The 18,965-nt window shown below is 46.6% G+C and overlaps 2 protein-coding genes across 2 annotated transcripts; both read right to left on the reverse strand.

Moving 5' to 3' along the window:
- Window positions 1-2,148: 2,148 nt before the first annotated feature.
- LOC125814869 (uncharacterized) lies at window positions 2,149-10,043 on the reverse strand. The gene is made up of 4 exons (XM_049494320.1): window positions 7,833-10,043; window positions 5,985-7,712; window positions 5,139-5,934; window positions 2,149-2,330 (listed from the first exon to the last, which is right to left on the reverse strand). The coding sequence occupies exons 1-4, from the start codon at window positions 10,041-10,043 to the stop codon at window positions 2,149-2,151; spliced, it is 4,917 nt and encodes a 1,638-aa protein (XP_049350277.1).
- Window positions 10,044-15,580: 5,537 nt separating this feature from the next.
- On the reverse strand, window positions 15,581-17,751 carry LOC125814870 (uncharacterized). The gene is made up of 2 exons (XM_049494321.1): window positions 15,669-17,751; window positions 15,581-15,615 (listed from the first exon to the last, which is right to left on the reverse strand). Exons 1-2 carry the CDS (start codon window positions 17,749-17,751, stop codon window positions 15,581-15,583), a joined length of 2,118 nt encoding a protein of 705 aa, XP_049350278.1.
- Between the last annotated feature and the right edge of the window lie 1,214 nt (window positions 17,752-18,965).

The raw sequence follows: 18,965 nt of genomic DNA on the forward strand, positions 1-18,965 counted from the left end.
AAACAAGTCATCAATACGGGGAAGGGGATATTTGTTCTTTACCGTTACCTTGTTCAACTGTCTATAGTCAATACACATCCCTCATCGACCCATCTTCTTCTTCCACAAATAAGACCGGTGCACCCCAAGGCGACACACTAGGGCGTATGAATCTTTTACTCAATAAGTCCTGAATCTGATCCTTCAACTCCTTCAACTCAGCTGGAGCCATACGATAAGGTGGGATAGATATGGGCTTAGTGCCCGGCTCCACGTCGATAGAGAAGTCAATATCACGAACAGGAGGAACACCAGGTAGATCTCGGGAAACACATCAGGGAACTCCTGAACCACCGAAATAGACTCCATGGCCGGTGACTCAGCTCCAACATCCCGAATAAAGGCCAAATAAGATAAACAACCCCGGTCAATCATCCTCTGAGCCCGAATATGAGATATGACCCTGTTGGGATACGAACCACTAGTCCCTCTCCACTCCACTCTAGGAATACCCGGAATAGCTAAGGTGACAGTCTTAGCATAACAATCAAGAAGCGCATGATAGGGGGAAAGCCAGTCCATACCCAATATGACATCAAAGTCTAACATATCAAGAAGAATCATATCTACCCAAGTCTCATACCCCGATAAGACAACAAGACAAGATCGATACACTCGATTCACCACTAAGGGTTTCACCTACGGGTGTAGAGACTCTAATAGGCACAGACATACGATCACAAGTCAACTCAAGGCCGGAAGCAAAATATGTAGACACATATGAGAATGTAGAACCAGGATCAAATAACACGGAAGCAGGCCGATGACAAACTGAGACGATACCTGTGATAACTGCATCAGAAGCCTCAGCCTCGGGCCTCCCAGGAAAAGCATAACACTGGGCACCTCTGCCCCCACTCTGTGAACCTGAGGCGCCACTAGCACCTCTACCCGAAGCTCGTCCGCCTCTACCAGATGCCGGTCCCCGACCCCGACCTCTAGCCGGAGGTGCTGAATCTCTCTCTGGGGACCGCCGGGAGAAAGTACGGTGTGGTCCAGACTGAGTCTGATGTAGACACTGACGAATCAAATGGCCTGGATCACCGCAACCATAACAAGACCTCGGTGTGGATCCTGACTGTGAAGAACCCGAAATAATGCTATAACCACCTCGACCTGAACCTGGAGGACCCCGAGCTGCTGGCCCACCCTCGATAGCTGGTAATGAAGCATGTACTGGCCTCTGACGCAGGAAGGACCCGCCTCCCCTGTGTGGACCCCTACCTCCTGACGAGGTACCCGAATACTGACCACCTGTACGGGACCCTCTTGGGCCCACCAAAATCATCTCGCTCAAGCAACTCAGCCTCTCTGGCTGCACTCACTATAGTCTGGAAGGAAGCACCCTCACGAGATGATCTAAACACATAACTACGGATAGTGGGAGTCAAACCCCTGACAAATCTGCGAATCCGCTCAGGCTCACCTGAAATCAAAGCAGAAGCATGTCTCGACAACTGACAGAATCGAGCCTCGTAATCTGCAACTGACATGCTACCCTGCACCAAACTCTCAAACCTCATACGGCTCTCCTCCTGTACACTCCAAGGGATGAAACGACCCTCGAAAGCACTAGCAAACTCACTCCACTCCATGGGAGGAGATCCCGCTGGTCTCGAACTCATGAAGGTCCTCAGCCACTCCCTAGCGACACCGCGTAACTGAAGGGACACAAATCGGACACCCCTCTCATCTAACATGCGTACCGCCGCCAACATCTCTCGACTCAAGGTCAAAAACTCGTGAGCATCATCAGTCTTAGCACCATGAAACTGAGGTGGTTTCATTTTCTGAAACCGCTCATAGCAGACCTGGTCATCATCTGCCAAGGCCACCTCAAGGGCCGCCGGTACACCTACAACTGGAGTTGGAACCTGTGGTGGCTGAACCACCGGCTCGGGAATGACTGGAATCCGTGGTGGCTGAACCACTGGCTCTGGAACCACTGGAATCTGATGCTGATAACCAGGGGCCTGTGCCCCTACCCAGTCTGTAACCCCCGCTGGTATACCTGCTGCACCCTGAGCAAGACGCTCCAATAACCCCAACATCTGTCGAGTCTATCATCATGAACTGGGGGTGCATGGCCCGCAGGAGCCTGCTCTGCAGCTACTCCAATCTGTGGCTCAGGTGAAGGCTCTCTACCTCGGCCTCGGGCAGGTGCCGCTCCTCTGGCACGGCCTCGACCACGTCCTCGGCCTCTAGCCCGACCTCTACCCCTAGCTGGGGCCTCAACTCTGACCTCGGGGGCTGCCTCCCCCCTAACTCTGGTAGCTCTAAACCCTCGGCATCTGCCAAAAAACAACACGCGATACTCAGCACCCACGATAACAACCTCGCACGATAAGAACGGAATAAAAAAAAGAAGTCTTTCCTAACAGTCTTCATAGCCTCCGAAGATAAGTACAGACGTCTCCGTACCGATCCTCAAGACACTACTAAGACTTGGTTTGTACATGTGAGACCTTCGAACCTGGGCTTTGATACCATTTTTGTCACACCCCAAAACCAGATGTGATGGCACGTGCCCAAACCCCACCGGACACGTCAGCCTAACACCCAAAAACCCGACGATATAGATTTTATAAAACAAGAATAAGATAGAAAGATAAGCGGAAGTCTTTAAATAAACTCAACATAACCCCAGAATTGGTTTCACATGTACAAACCTCTAATACAGAATCTGAATAAAATATACAAGTCTCATAGTAAAGTTCTAGAATAGAACAGAACCAATAAATATAGATAACTTGAGGGCACGTCTGGAATGAACCGCTACCTCTCAAGTAAGTCTGGAAGCTCTAATCTGAAGATGGAGTAATAAGTCGGATCTGATAGAGCTGTCAACCTACACAATTGTGTAGAGGCAAGGGTGAGTACCAAAAGCAACAGGTACTCGCAAGTAACACTAAGCTAAGCTAAACTAGCAGCTACAAACAACTCCTTTCAATCCCAACCGAACCACCGAAACTTCATTCTAACAGCGAACCAACAACCTATACTACACAATTCATAATCAACAGATATATCTAACAGTGTCTCAACATCAATCTCATATCCTCATGTAAGAGCAAATAGATCATATATCACATGAAGAGGGGCAAATAGGAAAAATCCACACACCACAGACAAAGATGAAGTCAAATGCGATGCAAATGCAATAATGATGTCATGTAGTCGTGATGCATGTCTGTCCTAAGATACACATCTGTTGACGTAATCAGACCGCGCTGAATACTCAAATCAGAACCCATGGGGGCCACACATGGACCATGTATCACCGCCGGAACCAGATCCCATCGGCATCCAAATCGCTAGCCGGAGCTAGTCTCGACTGTGTCTCATATCCATCCGTCCTCATATCAGTGTCTCAGAACTCATGCAACAGATAGTTCATACTTGGGATGAATAATGAATATGCACATGTCATCAATCACAATCATATCACGATCACATCATAGTATTACACATTATCTGTCTCAATCACAACCATATCACGATCACATCATAGTATTACACATCATCTGTCTCAATCACAACCACATCATAGTATTACACATCGTCTGTATCAATCATAGCCTACTCATGCTCTTCTATCCCCTCAATATCAGTTATCACATGACTTATTCAACAAATTCAAGTCACATATAACACATTTAGCTCGTTTTATTCCCCATCTTTCAATTACAACAATTTCAATCAACAAATAAAACTCATCCTCAATCCCCATTACTCCCCAACACAATTAGGAAAGTAGTCATGTGTAGTCTAAGAGTTTAACAAAGTTTAGAAGCCACATGCCTCAAAACACTTCAACTAGTAACTCAAATTTGAGTTTTACCCTTCCGAGCACGCTCCAAATCACCACAATCTATTCATAAATGGAATCTCACAATCAATACGAATCTAACAACACCAATATTGTGAAATTTGGAGAAAAGGGTAAAATGGTCAAAAAAATCTCGTTCTGAAAAATATTCTCGAAATCTGGAAATTTTTAGTGAAAAATGTTCCCCAAGAAATTTAGAATCCAATAGTGAAAACCGTTTCGAAAAAGGAGTTGAAATGAGTTCACAAACTCAAATTTTCTATTAAATTCGGATTAGGCAAAAACCCCCCAAATTTTTGAGTTGAGATCTCAAATTTTTGATGTTAAAATCCATAAATAATCGATGGAAATCAAAGATATAAGTTGGAAATAACTTACCTAATGAATTCCTTGCGAAAACCCACTTGAAATCACCTATTTTTGAGCTCTCAAAGTCTAAAAATGGAGAAATGGGTATTTTTTCAAGTTGGGGGAAAATGACTACTGTTTTTGGCTTTTAAAAAAAGGGGAAGAAACTGCTGTTGCAGCTAAAATACACAGCAGCTGCACACAATTTTAAAACCAAAGTTTAAGTCCCCGTTGGAACCCTCGGGATTCGTTCGGAATCTCGTGCACACAAACTAAATATGTACCCCCACTAAATTCGACGTTCCGGACTCAATGGAACCGTCGGAATTTGAATTCGAGAACTCCTTGACCCGAAATTAATAAGATGCTAAGAAACTAGTTTAACGCCAAAAAAATTCGAAACTCAAACGGAGCGTCTAAAAATTCAACCAAGACTCATTCTAGACTTAGAATCGCCTCCCGAAACCAACGGTACTCTTGGAATTTCAATCTGAGCCTCGGAACCTCATATGTTGACCAAAGTCAACTCTTTATCAAAATTTCACAACTTTAGCAACTTAGGACCTCAATTCTTCGTTTCAACTCCAAATTCGACTCCGTAACTTCACACAGACCCGTTTCGACATTCTAAAACTGTCGGAATCGACGGAAATCCGATCCGAGTCCCGAAACTCCAAATGACTCGAAAAAAGCACTTTTTAACCAACTTTAACTCATAAAAACTCAACTTCTCAAAAACTCAACTTTTTACCAACTTTTCCTCAAACCAACTTTACAACCACAAAACATGGACTCGGGGGCAACTACCGAAAGGGCAAAATAGTCATTTCCACGAAAAATTACCAAAATGACCTTTCGGGTCATTACATCATTCACCACTAAAAACCATGTTCGTCCTCGAACATAAAGTAAAAGAAAGTACCTGAAGCCTCGAAAAGCTGGGGATATCGAACCCGCATATCATCCTCGGACTCCCAAGTCGCTTCCCTATCTGATCGATGCCTCCACTGAACCTTCACTGAAACGATGTCCTTGGTCCGGAGCTTGCGAACCTGCCTGTCCAAAATAGCTATAGGCTCTTCCTCAAATGTCAAATCTGGACTCAACTCCACCGACTCAACCGAAATCACGTGAGACTCATCCGGAACATACTTCCGGAGCATAGAAACATGGAAAACTGGATGCACGGCTGTCAAACTAGGTGGCAAAGCTAACTTGTAAGCCACCTCTCCCATCCTCTCCAAAATCTCATATGGGCCAATGAACCTAGGGCTGAGCTTGCCTTTCTTCCCAAATCTCATCACACCCTTCATGGGCGATACTCGAAGCCAAACTCGATCACCCACCATGAACTCTAAGGGTCGAACCCTCCTGTCAGCATAACTCTTCTGCCTACTCTGGGCAGTCAAGAGCCTACTCTGAATCACACGAACACGCTCCATATCCTCTCTAAGAATATCAGTACCAAGGGAGTCCATCTCCGCTGAATCAAACCATCCAATAGGTGATCTACATCGCCTACCATACAGTGCCTCAAAAGGTGCCATCCCAATGCTAGAATGATAACTGTTGTTGTAGGCGAACTCTGCCAATGGCAAGTGTTGATCCCATCTAGTACCAAAGTCGATCACGCAAGCCCGAAGCATGTCCTCCAACACTTGAATAGTCCTCTCAGACTGACCGTCAGTCTGAGGTGAAAAGCTGTGCTCATGTCGAGTCTAGTGCCCAAATCATGCTGTAATGCTCTCCAGAAATGAGAAGTGAATACTGAACCCCTGTCAGACACAATGGACACCGGCACTCCGTGTAACCGCACAATCTGACTAATATAAATCTGAGCCAACTTCTCCGCTGTATACCTCACTCGGACCGGGATGAAATGAGCAGACTTGGTCAGTCTGTCGACGACCACCCATATAGAATCATAACCACCCACGGTGGTAGGCAATCCAACTACGAAGTCCATAGCAATCCTCTCCCACTTCCAAGTAGGAATGGGCATCCTCTGCGTCACACCACCAGGCTTCTGGTGCTCACACTTGACCTGCTGACATGTCAAGCACCTAGCCACAAACTCTGCAATATCCCTCTTCATCCCACACCACCAATAGTGTTGACTAAGATCATGATACATCTTCGCCGCTCCGGGATGAATAGAATACCTAGAATAATGAGCCTCCTCAAGAATCAATCTGATCAAATCACCAACCTTGGGCACACATATCCGGCCCTCAATCCTCAATACACCCTCGGAGTCAATCTTAGCCTTCTTGGCTTCACCACTCATCACCTTGTCCCGGATGAGACATAACTTCCCATCCTCATACTGATGCTCTCTAATCTGCTCCATCAAAGATGAACGGGCTTCAATGAAGGCAAACACACCTCCACTCTCCTCAGAAACCCGAAATCTCACCATACTGTCAAATAACCTCTGAACATCCCGAACCAAAGGCCGCCTCTCAACACTGATCGCGGCAAGACTCCCCATACTAGGAGTCTTCCTACTCAAGGCATCGGCCACCACATTGGCCTTCCCGGGGTGATACAAAATGGTCATGTCGTAGTCCTTGAGCAACTCAAGCCACCTACGCTGTCTCAAGTTCAGATCCCGCTGAGTGAATATGTACTGTAGGCTCCTATGATCAGTAAATACCTCGCAATGAACACCATATAGGTAATGTCTCCACAACTTAAGCACAAATACCACAGCCGCCAACTCCAAATCATGAGTTGGGTAATTCCTCTCGTGTGCCTTCAGCTGTCTAGAGGCATATGCTACAACCTTACCCTTCTGCATCAAAACACCTCCAAGTCCAACACCCGAAGCGTCACAATAAACAGTAAATCCAACACCCTCCTCTGGCAAAGTCAAGACAGGTGCTGAAGTCAATAGGGATTTGAGCCTTTGAAAGCTCGCCTCACACTCGGGTGACCAATGAAAAGGAACCGTCTGCTGAGTCAATCGGGTCAACGGTGCAGCTATAGTAGAGAATCCCTGAACAAAACGCCGATAGTAACCCGCCAAGCCAACAAAACTCCGAATCTCGGTAGGTGATGTAGGTCTAGTCCAACCCTGAACCGCCTCAATCTTGGCCGGATCAACCCTAACTCCATCCTTAGACACCACGTGCCCTAGGAAAGCCACTGACTCAAACCAAAACTCACACTTAGACAATTTAGCATACAATTTCTCATCTCTCAACTTCTGTAGCACGGCCCTCAAATGACAAACATGATCCGCCTCGGTCTTGGAATATACCAAGATGTCATCAATAAACACAATTACGAAAGAATCCAAGTATGGGCGAAACACTCCATTCATCAACTCCATGAACGTCGCAGGGGCATTGGTGAGCCCAAATGACATCACCAAAAACTCATAATGACCATATCGTGTGCGAAAAGCTGTCTTCGCCACATCTGAAGGCTTAATCCTCAACTGATGATACCCAGATCTCAAGTCGATCTTAGAGAACAAGGCTGCCCCCTGAAGCTGATCAAACAAGTCATCAATACGGGGAAGGGGATACTTGTTCTTTACCGTTACCTTGTTCAACTGTCTATAGTCAATACACATCCTCATCGACCCATCTTTCTTCTTCACAAATAAGACCGGTGCACCCCAAGGCGACACACTAGGGCGTATGAATCCTTTACTCAATAAGTCCTGAATCTGATCCTTCAACTCCTTCAACTCAGCTGGAGCCATACGATAAGGTGGGATAGATATGGGCTTAGTGCCCGGCTCCAAGTCGATAGAGAAGTCAATATCACGAACAGGAGGAACACCAGGTAGATCCTCGGGAAACACATCAGGGAACTCCTGAACCACCGGAATAGACTCCATGGCCGGTGACTCAGCTCCAACATCCCGAATAAAGGCCAAATAAGATAAACAACCCCGGTCAATCATCCTCTGAGCCCGAATATGAGATATGACCCTGTTGGGATACGAACCACTAGTCCCTCTCCACTCCACTCTAGGAATACCCGGAATAGCTAAGGTGACAGTCTTAGCATAACAATCAAGAAGCGCATGATAGGGGGAAAGCCAGTCCATACCCAATATGACATCAAAGTCTAACATATCAAGAAGAATCATATCTACCCAAGTCTCATACCCCGATAAGACAACAAGACAAGATCGATACACTCGATTCACCACTAAGGGTTCACCTACGGGTGTAGAGACTCTAATAGGCACAGACATACGATCACAAGTCAACTCAAGGCCGGAAGCAAAATATGTAGACACATATGAGAATGTAGAACCATGATCAAATAACACGGAAGCAGGCCGATGACAAACTGAGACGATACCTGTGATAACTGCATCAGAAGCCTCAGCCTCGGGCCTCCCAGGAAAAGCATAACACTGGGCACCTCTGCCCCCACTCTGTGAACCTGAGGCGCCACTAGCACCTCTACCCGAAGCTCGTCCGCCTCTACCAGATGCCGGTCCCCGACCCCGACCTCTAGCCGGAGGTGCTGAATCTCTCTCTGGGACCGCGGAGAAAGTACGGTGTGGTCCAGACTGAGTCTGATGTAGACACTGACGAATCAAATGGCCTGGATCACCGCAACCATAACAAGACCTCGGTGTGGATCCTGACTGTGAAGAACCCGAAATAATGCTATAACCACCTCGACCTGAACCTGGAGGACCCCGAGCTGCTGGCCCACCCTCGATAGCTGGTAATGAAGCATGTACTGGCCTCTGACGCAGGAAGGACCCGCCTCCCCTGTGTGGACCCCTACCTCCTGACGAGGTACCCGAATACTGACCACCTGTACGGACCCTCTTGGGCCCACCAAAATCATCTCGCTCAAGCAACTCAGCCTCTCTGGCTGCACTCACTATAGTCTGGAAGGAAGCACCCTCACGAGATGATCTAAACACATAACTACGGATAGTGGGAGTCAAACCCCTGACAAATCTGCGAATCCGCTCAGGCTCACCTGAAATCAAAAAAGAAGCATGTCTCGACAACTGACAGAATCGAGCCTCGTAATCTGCAACTGACATGCTACCCTGCACCAAACTCTCAAACCTCATACGGCTCTCCTCCTGTACACTCCAAGGGATGAAACGACCCTCGAAAGCACTAGCAAACTCACTCCACTCCATGGGAGGAGATCCCGCTGGTCTCGAACTCATGAAGGTCCTCAGCCACTCCCTAGCGACACCGCGTAACTGAAGGGACACAAATCGGACACCCCTCTCATCTAACATGCGTACCGCCGCCAACATCTCTCGACTCAAGGTCAAAAACTCGTGAGCATCATCAGTCTTAGCACCATGAAACTGAGGTGGTTTCATTTTCTGAAACCGCTCATAGCAGACCTGGTCATCATCTGCCAAGGCCACCTCAAGGGCCGCCGGTACACCTACAACTGGAGCTGGAACCTGTGGTGGCTGAACCACCGGCTCGGGAATGACTGGAATCCGTGGTGGCTGAACCACTGGCTCTGGAACCACTGGAATCTGATGCTGATAACCAGGGGCCTGTGCCCCTACCCCAGTCTGTAACCCCGCTGGTATACCTGCTGCACCCTGAGCAAGACGCTCCAATAACCCCAACATCCTGTCGAGTCTATCATCATGAACTGGGGGTGCATGGCCCGCAGGAGCCTGCTCTGCAGCTACTCCAATCTGTGGCTCAGGTGAAGGCTCTCTACCTCGGCCTCGGGCAGGTGCCGCTCCTCTGGCACGGCCTCGACCACGTCCTCGGCCTCTAGCCCGACCTCTACCCCTAGCTGGGGCCTCAACTCTGACCTCGGGGGCTGCCTCCCCCCTAACTCTGGTAGCTCTAACCCTCGGCATCTGCCAAAAACAACACGCGATACTCAGCACCCACGATAACAACCTCGCACGATAAGAACGGAATAAAAAAAAGAAGTCTTTCCTAACAGTCTTCATAGCCTCTCGAAGATAAGTACAGACGTCTCCGTACCGATCCTCAAGACACTACTAAGACTTGGTTTGTACATGTGAGACCTTCGAACCTGGGCTTTGATACCATTTTTGTCACACCCCAAAACCAGATGTGATGGCACGTGCCCAAACCCCACCGGACACGTCAGCCTAACACCCAAAAACCCGACGATATAGATTTTATAAAACAAGAATAAGATAGAAAGATAAGCGGAAGTCTTTAAATAAACTCAACATAACCCCAGAATTGGTTGTCACATGTACAAACCTCTAATACAGAATCTGAATAAAATATACAAGTCTCATAGTAAAGTTCTAGAATAGAACAGAACAATAAATATAGATAACTTGAGGGCACGTCTGGAATGAACCGCTACCTCTCAAGTAAGTCTGGAAGCTCTAATCTGAAGATGAGTAATAAGTCGGATCTGATAGAGCTGTCAACCTACACAATTGTGTAGAGGCAAGGGTGAGTACCAAAAGCAACAGGTACTCGCAAGTAACACTAAGCTAAGCTAAACTAGCAGCTACAAACAACTCCTTTCAATCCCAACCGAACCACCGAACTTCATTCTAACAGCGAACCAACAACCTATACTACACAATTCATAATCAACAGATATATCTAACAGTGTCTCAACATCAATCTCATATCCTCATGTAAGAGCAAATAGATCATATATCACATGAAGAGGGGCAAATAGGAAAAATCCACACACCACAGACAAAGATGAAGTCAAATGCGATGCAAATGCAATAATGATGTCATGTAGTCGTGATGCATGTCTGTCCTAAGATACACATCTGTTGACGTAATCAGACCGCGCTGAATACTCAAATCAGAACCCATGGGGGCCACACATGGACCATGTATCACCGCCGGAACCAGATCCCATCGGCATCCAAATCGCTAGCCGGAGCTAGTCTCGACTGTGTCTCATATCCATCCGTCCTCATATCAGTGTCTCAGAACTCATGCAACAGATAGTTCATACTTGGGATGAATAATGAATATGCACATGTCATCAATCACAATCATATCACGATCACATCATAGTATTACACATTATCTGTCTCAATCACAACCATATCACGATCACATCATAGTATTACACATCATCTGTCTCAATCACAACCACATCATAGTATTACACATCGTCTGTATCAATCATAGCCTACTCATGCTCTTCTATCCCCTCAATATCAGTTATCACATGACTTATTCAACAAATTCAAGTCACATATAACACATTTAGCTCGTTTTATTCCCCATCTTTCAATTACAACAATTTCAATCAACAAATAAAACTCATCCTCAATCCCCATTACTCCCCAACACAATTAGGAAAGTAGTCATGTGTAGTCTAAGAGTTTAACAAAGTTTAGAAGCCACATGCCTCAAAACACTTCAACTAGTAACTCAAATTTGAGTTTTACCCTTCCGAGCACGCTCCAAATCACCACAATCTATTCATAAATGGAATCTCACAATCAATACGAATCTAACAACACCAATATTGTGAAATTTGGAGAAAAGGGTAAAATGGTCAAAAAAATCTCGTTCTGAAAAATATTCTCGAAATCTGGAAATTTTTAGTGAAAAATGTTCCCCAAGAAATTTAGAATCCAATAGTGAAAACCGTTTCGAAAAAGGAGTTGAAATGAGTTCACAAACTCAAATTTTCTATTAAATTCGGATTAGGCAAAAACCCCCAAATTTTTGAGTTGAGATCTCAAATTTTGATGTTAAAATCCATAAATAATCGATGGAAATCAAAGATATAAGTTGGAAATAACTTACCTAATGAATTCCTTGCGAAAACCCACTTGAAATCACCTATTTTTGAGCTCTCAAAGTCTAAAAATGGAGAAATGGGTATTTTTCAAGTTGGGGGAAAATGACTACTGTTTTTGGCTTTTAAAAAAAGGGGAAGAAACTGCTGTTGCAGCTAAAATACACAGCAGCTGCACACAATTTTAAAACCAAAGTTTAAGTCCCCGTTGGACCCTCGGGATTCGTTCGGAATCTCGTGCACACAAACTAAATATGTACCCCCACTAAATTCGACGTTCCGGACTCAATGGAACCGTCGGAATTTGAATTCGAGAACTCCTTGACCCGAAATTTAATAAGATGCTAAGAAACTAGTTTAACGCCAAAAAAATTCGAAACTCAAACGGAGCGTCTAAAAATTCAACCAAGACTCATTCTAGACTTAGAATCGCCTCCCGAAACCAACGGTACTCTTGGAATTTCAATCTGAGCCTCGGAACCTCATATGTTGACCAAAGTCAACTCTTTATCAAAATTTCACAACTTTAGCAACTTAGGACCTCAATTCTTCGTTTCAACTCCAAATTCGACTCCGTAACTTCACACAGACCCGTTTCGACATTCTAAAACTGTCGGAATCGACGGAAATCCGATCCGAGTCCCGAAACTCCAAATGACTCGAAAAAGCACTTTTTAACCAACTTTAACTCATAAAAACTCAACTTCTCAAAAACTCAACTTTTTACCAACTTTTCCTCAAACCAACTTTACAACCACAAAACATGGGACTCGGGGCAACTACCGAAAGGGCAAAATAGTCATTTCCACGAAAAATTACCAAAATGACCTTTCGGGTCATTACATCATTCACCACTAAAAACCATGTTCGTCCTCGAACATAAAGTAAAAGAAAGTACCTGAAGCCTCGAAAAGCTGGGGATATCGAACCCGCATATCATCCTCGGACTCCCAAGTCGCTTCCCTATCTGATCGATGCCTCCACTGAACCTTCACTGAAACGATGTCCTTGGTCCGGAGCTTGCGAACCTGCCTGTCCAAAATAGCTATAGGCTCTTCCTCAAATGTCAAATCTGGACTCAACTCCACCGACTCAACCGAAATCACGTGAGACTCATCCGGAACATACTTCCGGAGCATAGAAACATGGAAAACTGGATGCACGGCTGTCAAACTAGGTGGCAAAGCTAACTTGTAAGCCACCTCTCCCATCCTCTCCAAAATCTCATATGGGCCAATGAACCTAGGGCTGAGCTTGCCTTTCTTCCCAAATCTCATCACACCCTTCATGGGCGATACTCGAAGCCAAACTCGATCACCCACCATGAACTCTAAGGGTCGAACCCTCCTGTCAGCATAACTCTTCTGCCTACTCTGGGCAGTCAAGAGCCTACTCTGAATCACACGAACACGCTCCATATCCTCTCTAAGAATATCAGTACCAAGGGAGTCCATCTCCGCTGAATCAAACCATCCAATAGGTGATCTACATCGCCTACCATACAGTGCCTCAAAAGGTGCCATCCCAATGCTAGAATGATAACTGTTGTTGTAGGCGAACTCTGCCAATGGCAAGTGTTGATCCCATCTAGTACCAAAGTCGATCACGCAAGCCCGAAGCATGTCCTCCAACACTTGAATAGTCCTCTCAGACTGACCTTCAGTCTGAGGGTGAAAAGCTGTGCTCATGTCGAGTCTAGTGCCCAAATCATGCTGTAATGCTCTCCAGAAATGAGAAGTGAATACTGAACCCCTGTCAGACACAATGGACACCGGCACTCCGTGTAACCGCACAATCTGACTAATATAAATCTGAGCCAACTTCTCCGCTGTATACCTCACTCGGACCGGGATGAAATGAGCAGACTTGGTCAGTCTGTCGACGACCACCCATATAGAATCATAACCACCCACGGTGGTAGGCAATCCAACTACGAAGTCCATAGCAATCCTCTCCCACTTCCAAGTAGGAATGGGCATCCTCTGCGTCACACCACCAGGCTTCTGGTGCTCACACTTGACCTGCTGACATGTCAAGCACCTAGCCACAAACTCTGCAATATCCCTCTTCATCCCACACCACCAATAGTGTTGACTAAGATCATGATACATCTTCGCCGCTCCGGGATGAATAGAATACCTAGAATAATGAGCCTCCTCAAGAATAAATCTGATCAAATCACCAACCTTGGGCACACATATCCGGCCCTCAATCCTCAATACACCCTTGGAGTCAATCTTAGCCTTCTTGGCTTCACCACTCATCACCTTGTCCCGGATGAGACATAACTTCCCATCCTCATACTGATGCTCTCTAATCTGCTCCATCAAAGATGAACGGGCTTCAATGAAGGCAAACACACCTCCACTCTCCTCAGAAACCCGAAATCTCACCATACTGTCAAATAACCTCTGAACATCCCGAACCAAAGGCCGCCTCTCAACACTGATCGCGGCAAGACTCCCCATACTAGGAGTCTTCCTACTCAAGGCATCGGCCACCACATTGGCCTTCCCGGGGTGATACAAAATGGTCATGTCGTAGTCCTTGAGCAACTCAAGCCACCTACGCTGTCTCAAGTTCAGATCCCGCTGAGTGAATATGTACTGTAGGCTCCTATGATCAGTAAATACCTCGCAATGAACACCATATAGGTAATGTCTCCACAACTTAAGCACAAATACCACAGCCGCCAACTCCAAATCATGAGTTGGGTAATTCCTCTCGTGTGCCTTCAGCTGTCTAGAGGCATATGCTACAACCTTACCCTTCTGCATCAAAACACCTCCAAGTCCAACACCCGAAGCGTCACAATAAACAGTAAATCCAACACCCTCCTCTGGCAAAGTCAAGACAGGTGCTGAAGTCAATAGGGATTTGAGCCTTTGAAAGCTCGCCTCACACTCGGGTGACCAATGAAAAGGAACCGTCTGCTGAGTCAATCGGGTCAACGGTGCAGCTATAGTAGAGAATCCCTGAACAAAACGCCGATAGTAACCCGCCAAGCCAACAAAACTCCGAATCTCGGTAGGTGATGTAGGTCTAGTCCAACCCTGAACCGCCTCAATCTTGGCCGGATCAACCCTAACTCCATCCTTAGACACCACGTGCCCTAGGAAAGCCACTGACTCAAGCCAAAACTCACACTTAGACAATTTAGCATACAATTTCTCATCTCTCAACTTCTGTAGCACGGCCCTCAAATGACAAACATGATCCGCCTCGGTCTTGGAATATACCAAGATGTCATCAATAAACACAATTACGAAAGAATCCAAGTATGGGCGAAACACTCCATTCATCAACTCCATGAACGTCGCAGGGGCATTGGTGAGCCCAAATGACATCACCAAAAACTCATAATGACCATATCGTGTGCGAAAAGCTGTCTTCGCCACATCTGAAGGCTTAATCCTCAACTGATGATACCCAGATCTCAAGTCGATCTTAGAGAACAAGGCTGCCCCCTGAAGCTGATCAAACAAGTCATCAATACGGGGAAGGGGATACTTGTTCTTTACCGTTACCTTGTTCAACTGTCTATAGTCAATACACATCCTCATCGACCCATCTTTCTTCTTCACAAATAAGACCGGTGCACCCCAAGGCGACACACTAGGGCGTATGAATCCTTTACTCAATAAGTCCTGAATCTGATCCTTCAACTCCTTCAACTCAGCTGGAGCCATACGATAAGGTGGGATAGATATGGGCTTAGTGCCCGGCTCCAAGTCGATAGAGAAGTCAATATCACGAACAGGAGGAACACCAGGTAGATCCTCGGGAAACACATCAGGGAACTCCTGAACCACCGGAATAGACTCCATGGCCGGTGACTCAGCTCCAACATCCCGAATAAAGGCCAAATAAGATAAACAACCCCGGTCAATCATCCTCTGAGCCCGAATATGAGATATGACCCTGTTGGGATACGAACCACTAGTCCCTCTCCACTCCACTCTAGGAATACCCGGAATAGCTAAGGTGACAGTCTTAGCATAACAATCAAGAAGCGCATGATAGGGGGAAAGCCAGTCCATACCCAATATGACATCAAAGTCTAACATATCAAGAAGAATCATATCTACCCAAGTCTCATACCCCGATAAGATAACAAGACAAGATCGATACACTCGATTCACCACTAAGGGTTCACCTACGGGTGTAGAGACTCTAATAGGCACAGACATACGATCACAAGTCAACTCAAGGCCGGAAGCAAAATATGTAGACACATATGAGAATGTAGAACCATGATCAAATAACACGGAAGCAGGCCGATGACAAACTGAGACGATACCTGTGATAACTGCATCAGAAGCCTCAGCCTCGGGCCTCCCAGGAAAAGCATAACACTGGGCACCTCTGCCCCCACTCTGTGAACCTGAGGCGCCACTAGCACCTCTACCCGAAGCTCGTCCGCCTCTACCAGATGCCGGTCCCCGACCCCGACCTCTAGCCGGAGGTGCTGAATCTCTCTCTGGGACCGCGGAGAAAGTACGGTGTGGTCCAGACTGAGTCTGATGTAGACACTGACGAATCAAATGGCCTGGATCACCGCAACCATAACAAGACCTCGGTGTGGATCCTGACTGTGAAGAACCCGAAATAATGCTATAACCACCTCGACCTGAACCTGGAGGACCCCGAGCTGCTGGCCCACCCTCGATAGCTGGTAATGAAGCATGTACTGGCCTCTGACGCAGGAAGGACCCGCCTCCCCTGTGTGGACCCCTACCTCCTGACGAGGTACCCGAATACTGACCACCTGTACGGACCCTCTTGGGCCCACCAAAATCATCTCGCTCAAGCAACTCAGCCTCTCTGGCTGCACTCACTATAGTCTGGAAGGAAGCACCCTCACGAGATGATCTAAACACATAACTACGGATAGTGGGAGTCAAACCCCTGACAAATCTGCGAATCCGCTCAGGCTCACCTGAAATCAAAGCAGAAGCATGTCTCGACAACTGACAGAATCGAGCCTCGTAATCTGCAACTGACATGCTACCCTGCACCAAACTCTCAAACCTCATACGGCTCTCCTCCTGTACACTCCAAGGGATGAAACGACCCTCGAAAGCACTAGCAAACTCACTCCACTCCATGGGAGGAGATCCCGCTGGTCTCGAACTCATGAAGGTCCTCAGCCACTCCCTAGCGACACCGCGTAACTGAAGGGACACAAATCGGACACCCCTCTCATCTAACATGCGTACCGCCGCCAACATCTCTCGACTCAAGGTCAAAAACTCGTGAGCATCATCAGTCTTAGCACCATGAAACTGAGGTGGTTTCATTTTCTGAAACCGCTCATAGCAGACCTGGTCATCATCTGCCAAGGCCACCTCAAGGGCCGCCGGTACACCTACAACTGGAGTTGGAACCTGTGGTGGCTGAACCACCGGCTCGGGAATGACTGGAATCCGTGGTGGCTGAACCACTGGCTCTGGAACCACTGGAATCTGATGCTGATAACCAGGGGCCTGTGCCCCTACCCCAGTCTGTAACCCCGCTGGTATACCTGCTGCACCCTGAGCAAGACGCTCCAATAACCCCAACATCCTGTCGAGTCTATCATCATGAACTGGGGGTGCATGGCCCGCAGGAGCCTGCTCTGCAGCTACTCCAATCTGTGGCTCAGGTGAAGGCTCTCTACCTCGGCCTCGGGCAGGTGCCGCTCCTCTGGCACGGCCTCGACCACGTCCTCGGCCTCTAGCCCGACCTCTACCCCTAGCTGGGGCCTCAACTCTGACCTCGGGGGCTGCCTCCCCCCTAACTCTGGTAGCTCTAACCCTCGGCATCTGCCAAAAACAACACGCGATACTCAGCACCCACGATAACAACCTCGCACGATAAGAACGGAATAAAAAAAAGAAGTCTTTCCTAACAGTCTTCATAGCCTCTCGAAGATAAGTACAGACGTCTCCGTACCGATCCTCAAGACACTACTAAGACTTGGTTTGTACATGTGAGACCTTCGAACCTGGGCTTTGATACCATTTTTGTCACACCCCAAAACCAGATGTGATGGCACGTGCCCAAACCCCACCGGACACGTCAGCCTAACACCCAAAAACCCGACGATATAGATTTTATAAAACAAGAATAAGATAGAAAGATAAGCGGAAGTCTTTAAATAAACTCAACATAACCCCAGAATTGGTTGTCACATGTACAAACCTCTAATACAGAATCTGAATAAAATATACAAGTCTCATAGTAAAGTTCTAGAATAGAACAGAACAATAAATATAGATAACTTGAGGGCACGTCTGGAATGAACCGCTACCTCTCAAGTAAGTCTGGAAGCTCTAATCTGAAGATGAGTAATAAGTCGGATCTGATAGAGCTGTCAACCTACACAATTGTGTAGAGGCAAGGGTGAGTACCAAAAGCAACAGGTACTCGCAAGTAACACTAAGCTAAGCTAAACTAGCAGCTACAAACAACTCCTTTCAATCCCAACCGAACCACCGAAACTTCATTCTAACAGCGAACCAACAACCTATACTACACAATTCATAATCAACAGATATATCTAACAGTGTCTCAACATCAATCTCATATCCTCATGTAAGAGCAAATAGATCATATATCACATGAAGAGGGGCAAATAGGAAAAATCCACACACCACAGACAAAGATGAAGTCAAATGCGATGCAAATGCAATAATGATGTCATGTAGTCGTGATGCATGTCTGTCCTAAGATACACATCTGTTGACGTAATCAGACCGCGCTGAATACTCAAATCAGAACCCATGGGGGCCACACATGGACCATGTATCACCGCCGGAACCAGATCCCATCGGCATCCAAATCGCTAGCCGGAGCTAGTCTCGACTGTGTCTCATATCCATCCGTCCTCATATCAGTGTCTCAGAACTCATGCAACAGATAGTTCATACTTGGGATGAATAATGAATATGCACATGTCATCAATCACAATCATATCACGATCACATCATAGTATTACACATTATCTGTCTCAATCACAACCATATCACGATCACAT

This window comes from Solanum verrucosum, unplaced genomic scaffold, assembly GCF_900185275.1.
Source record: "Solanum verrucosum unplaced genomic scaffold, falcon-dt-bn FXZP01000034.1, whole genome shotgun sequence".
In the NCBI taxonomy this organism is placed as follows: Eukaryota; Viridiplantae; Streptophyta; class Magnoliopsida; order Solanales; family Solanaceae; genus Solanum; species Solanum verrucosum.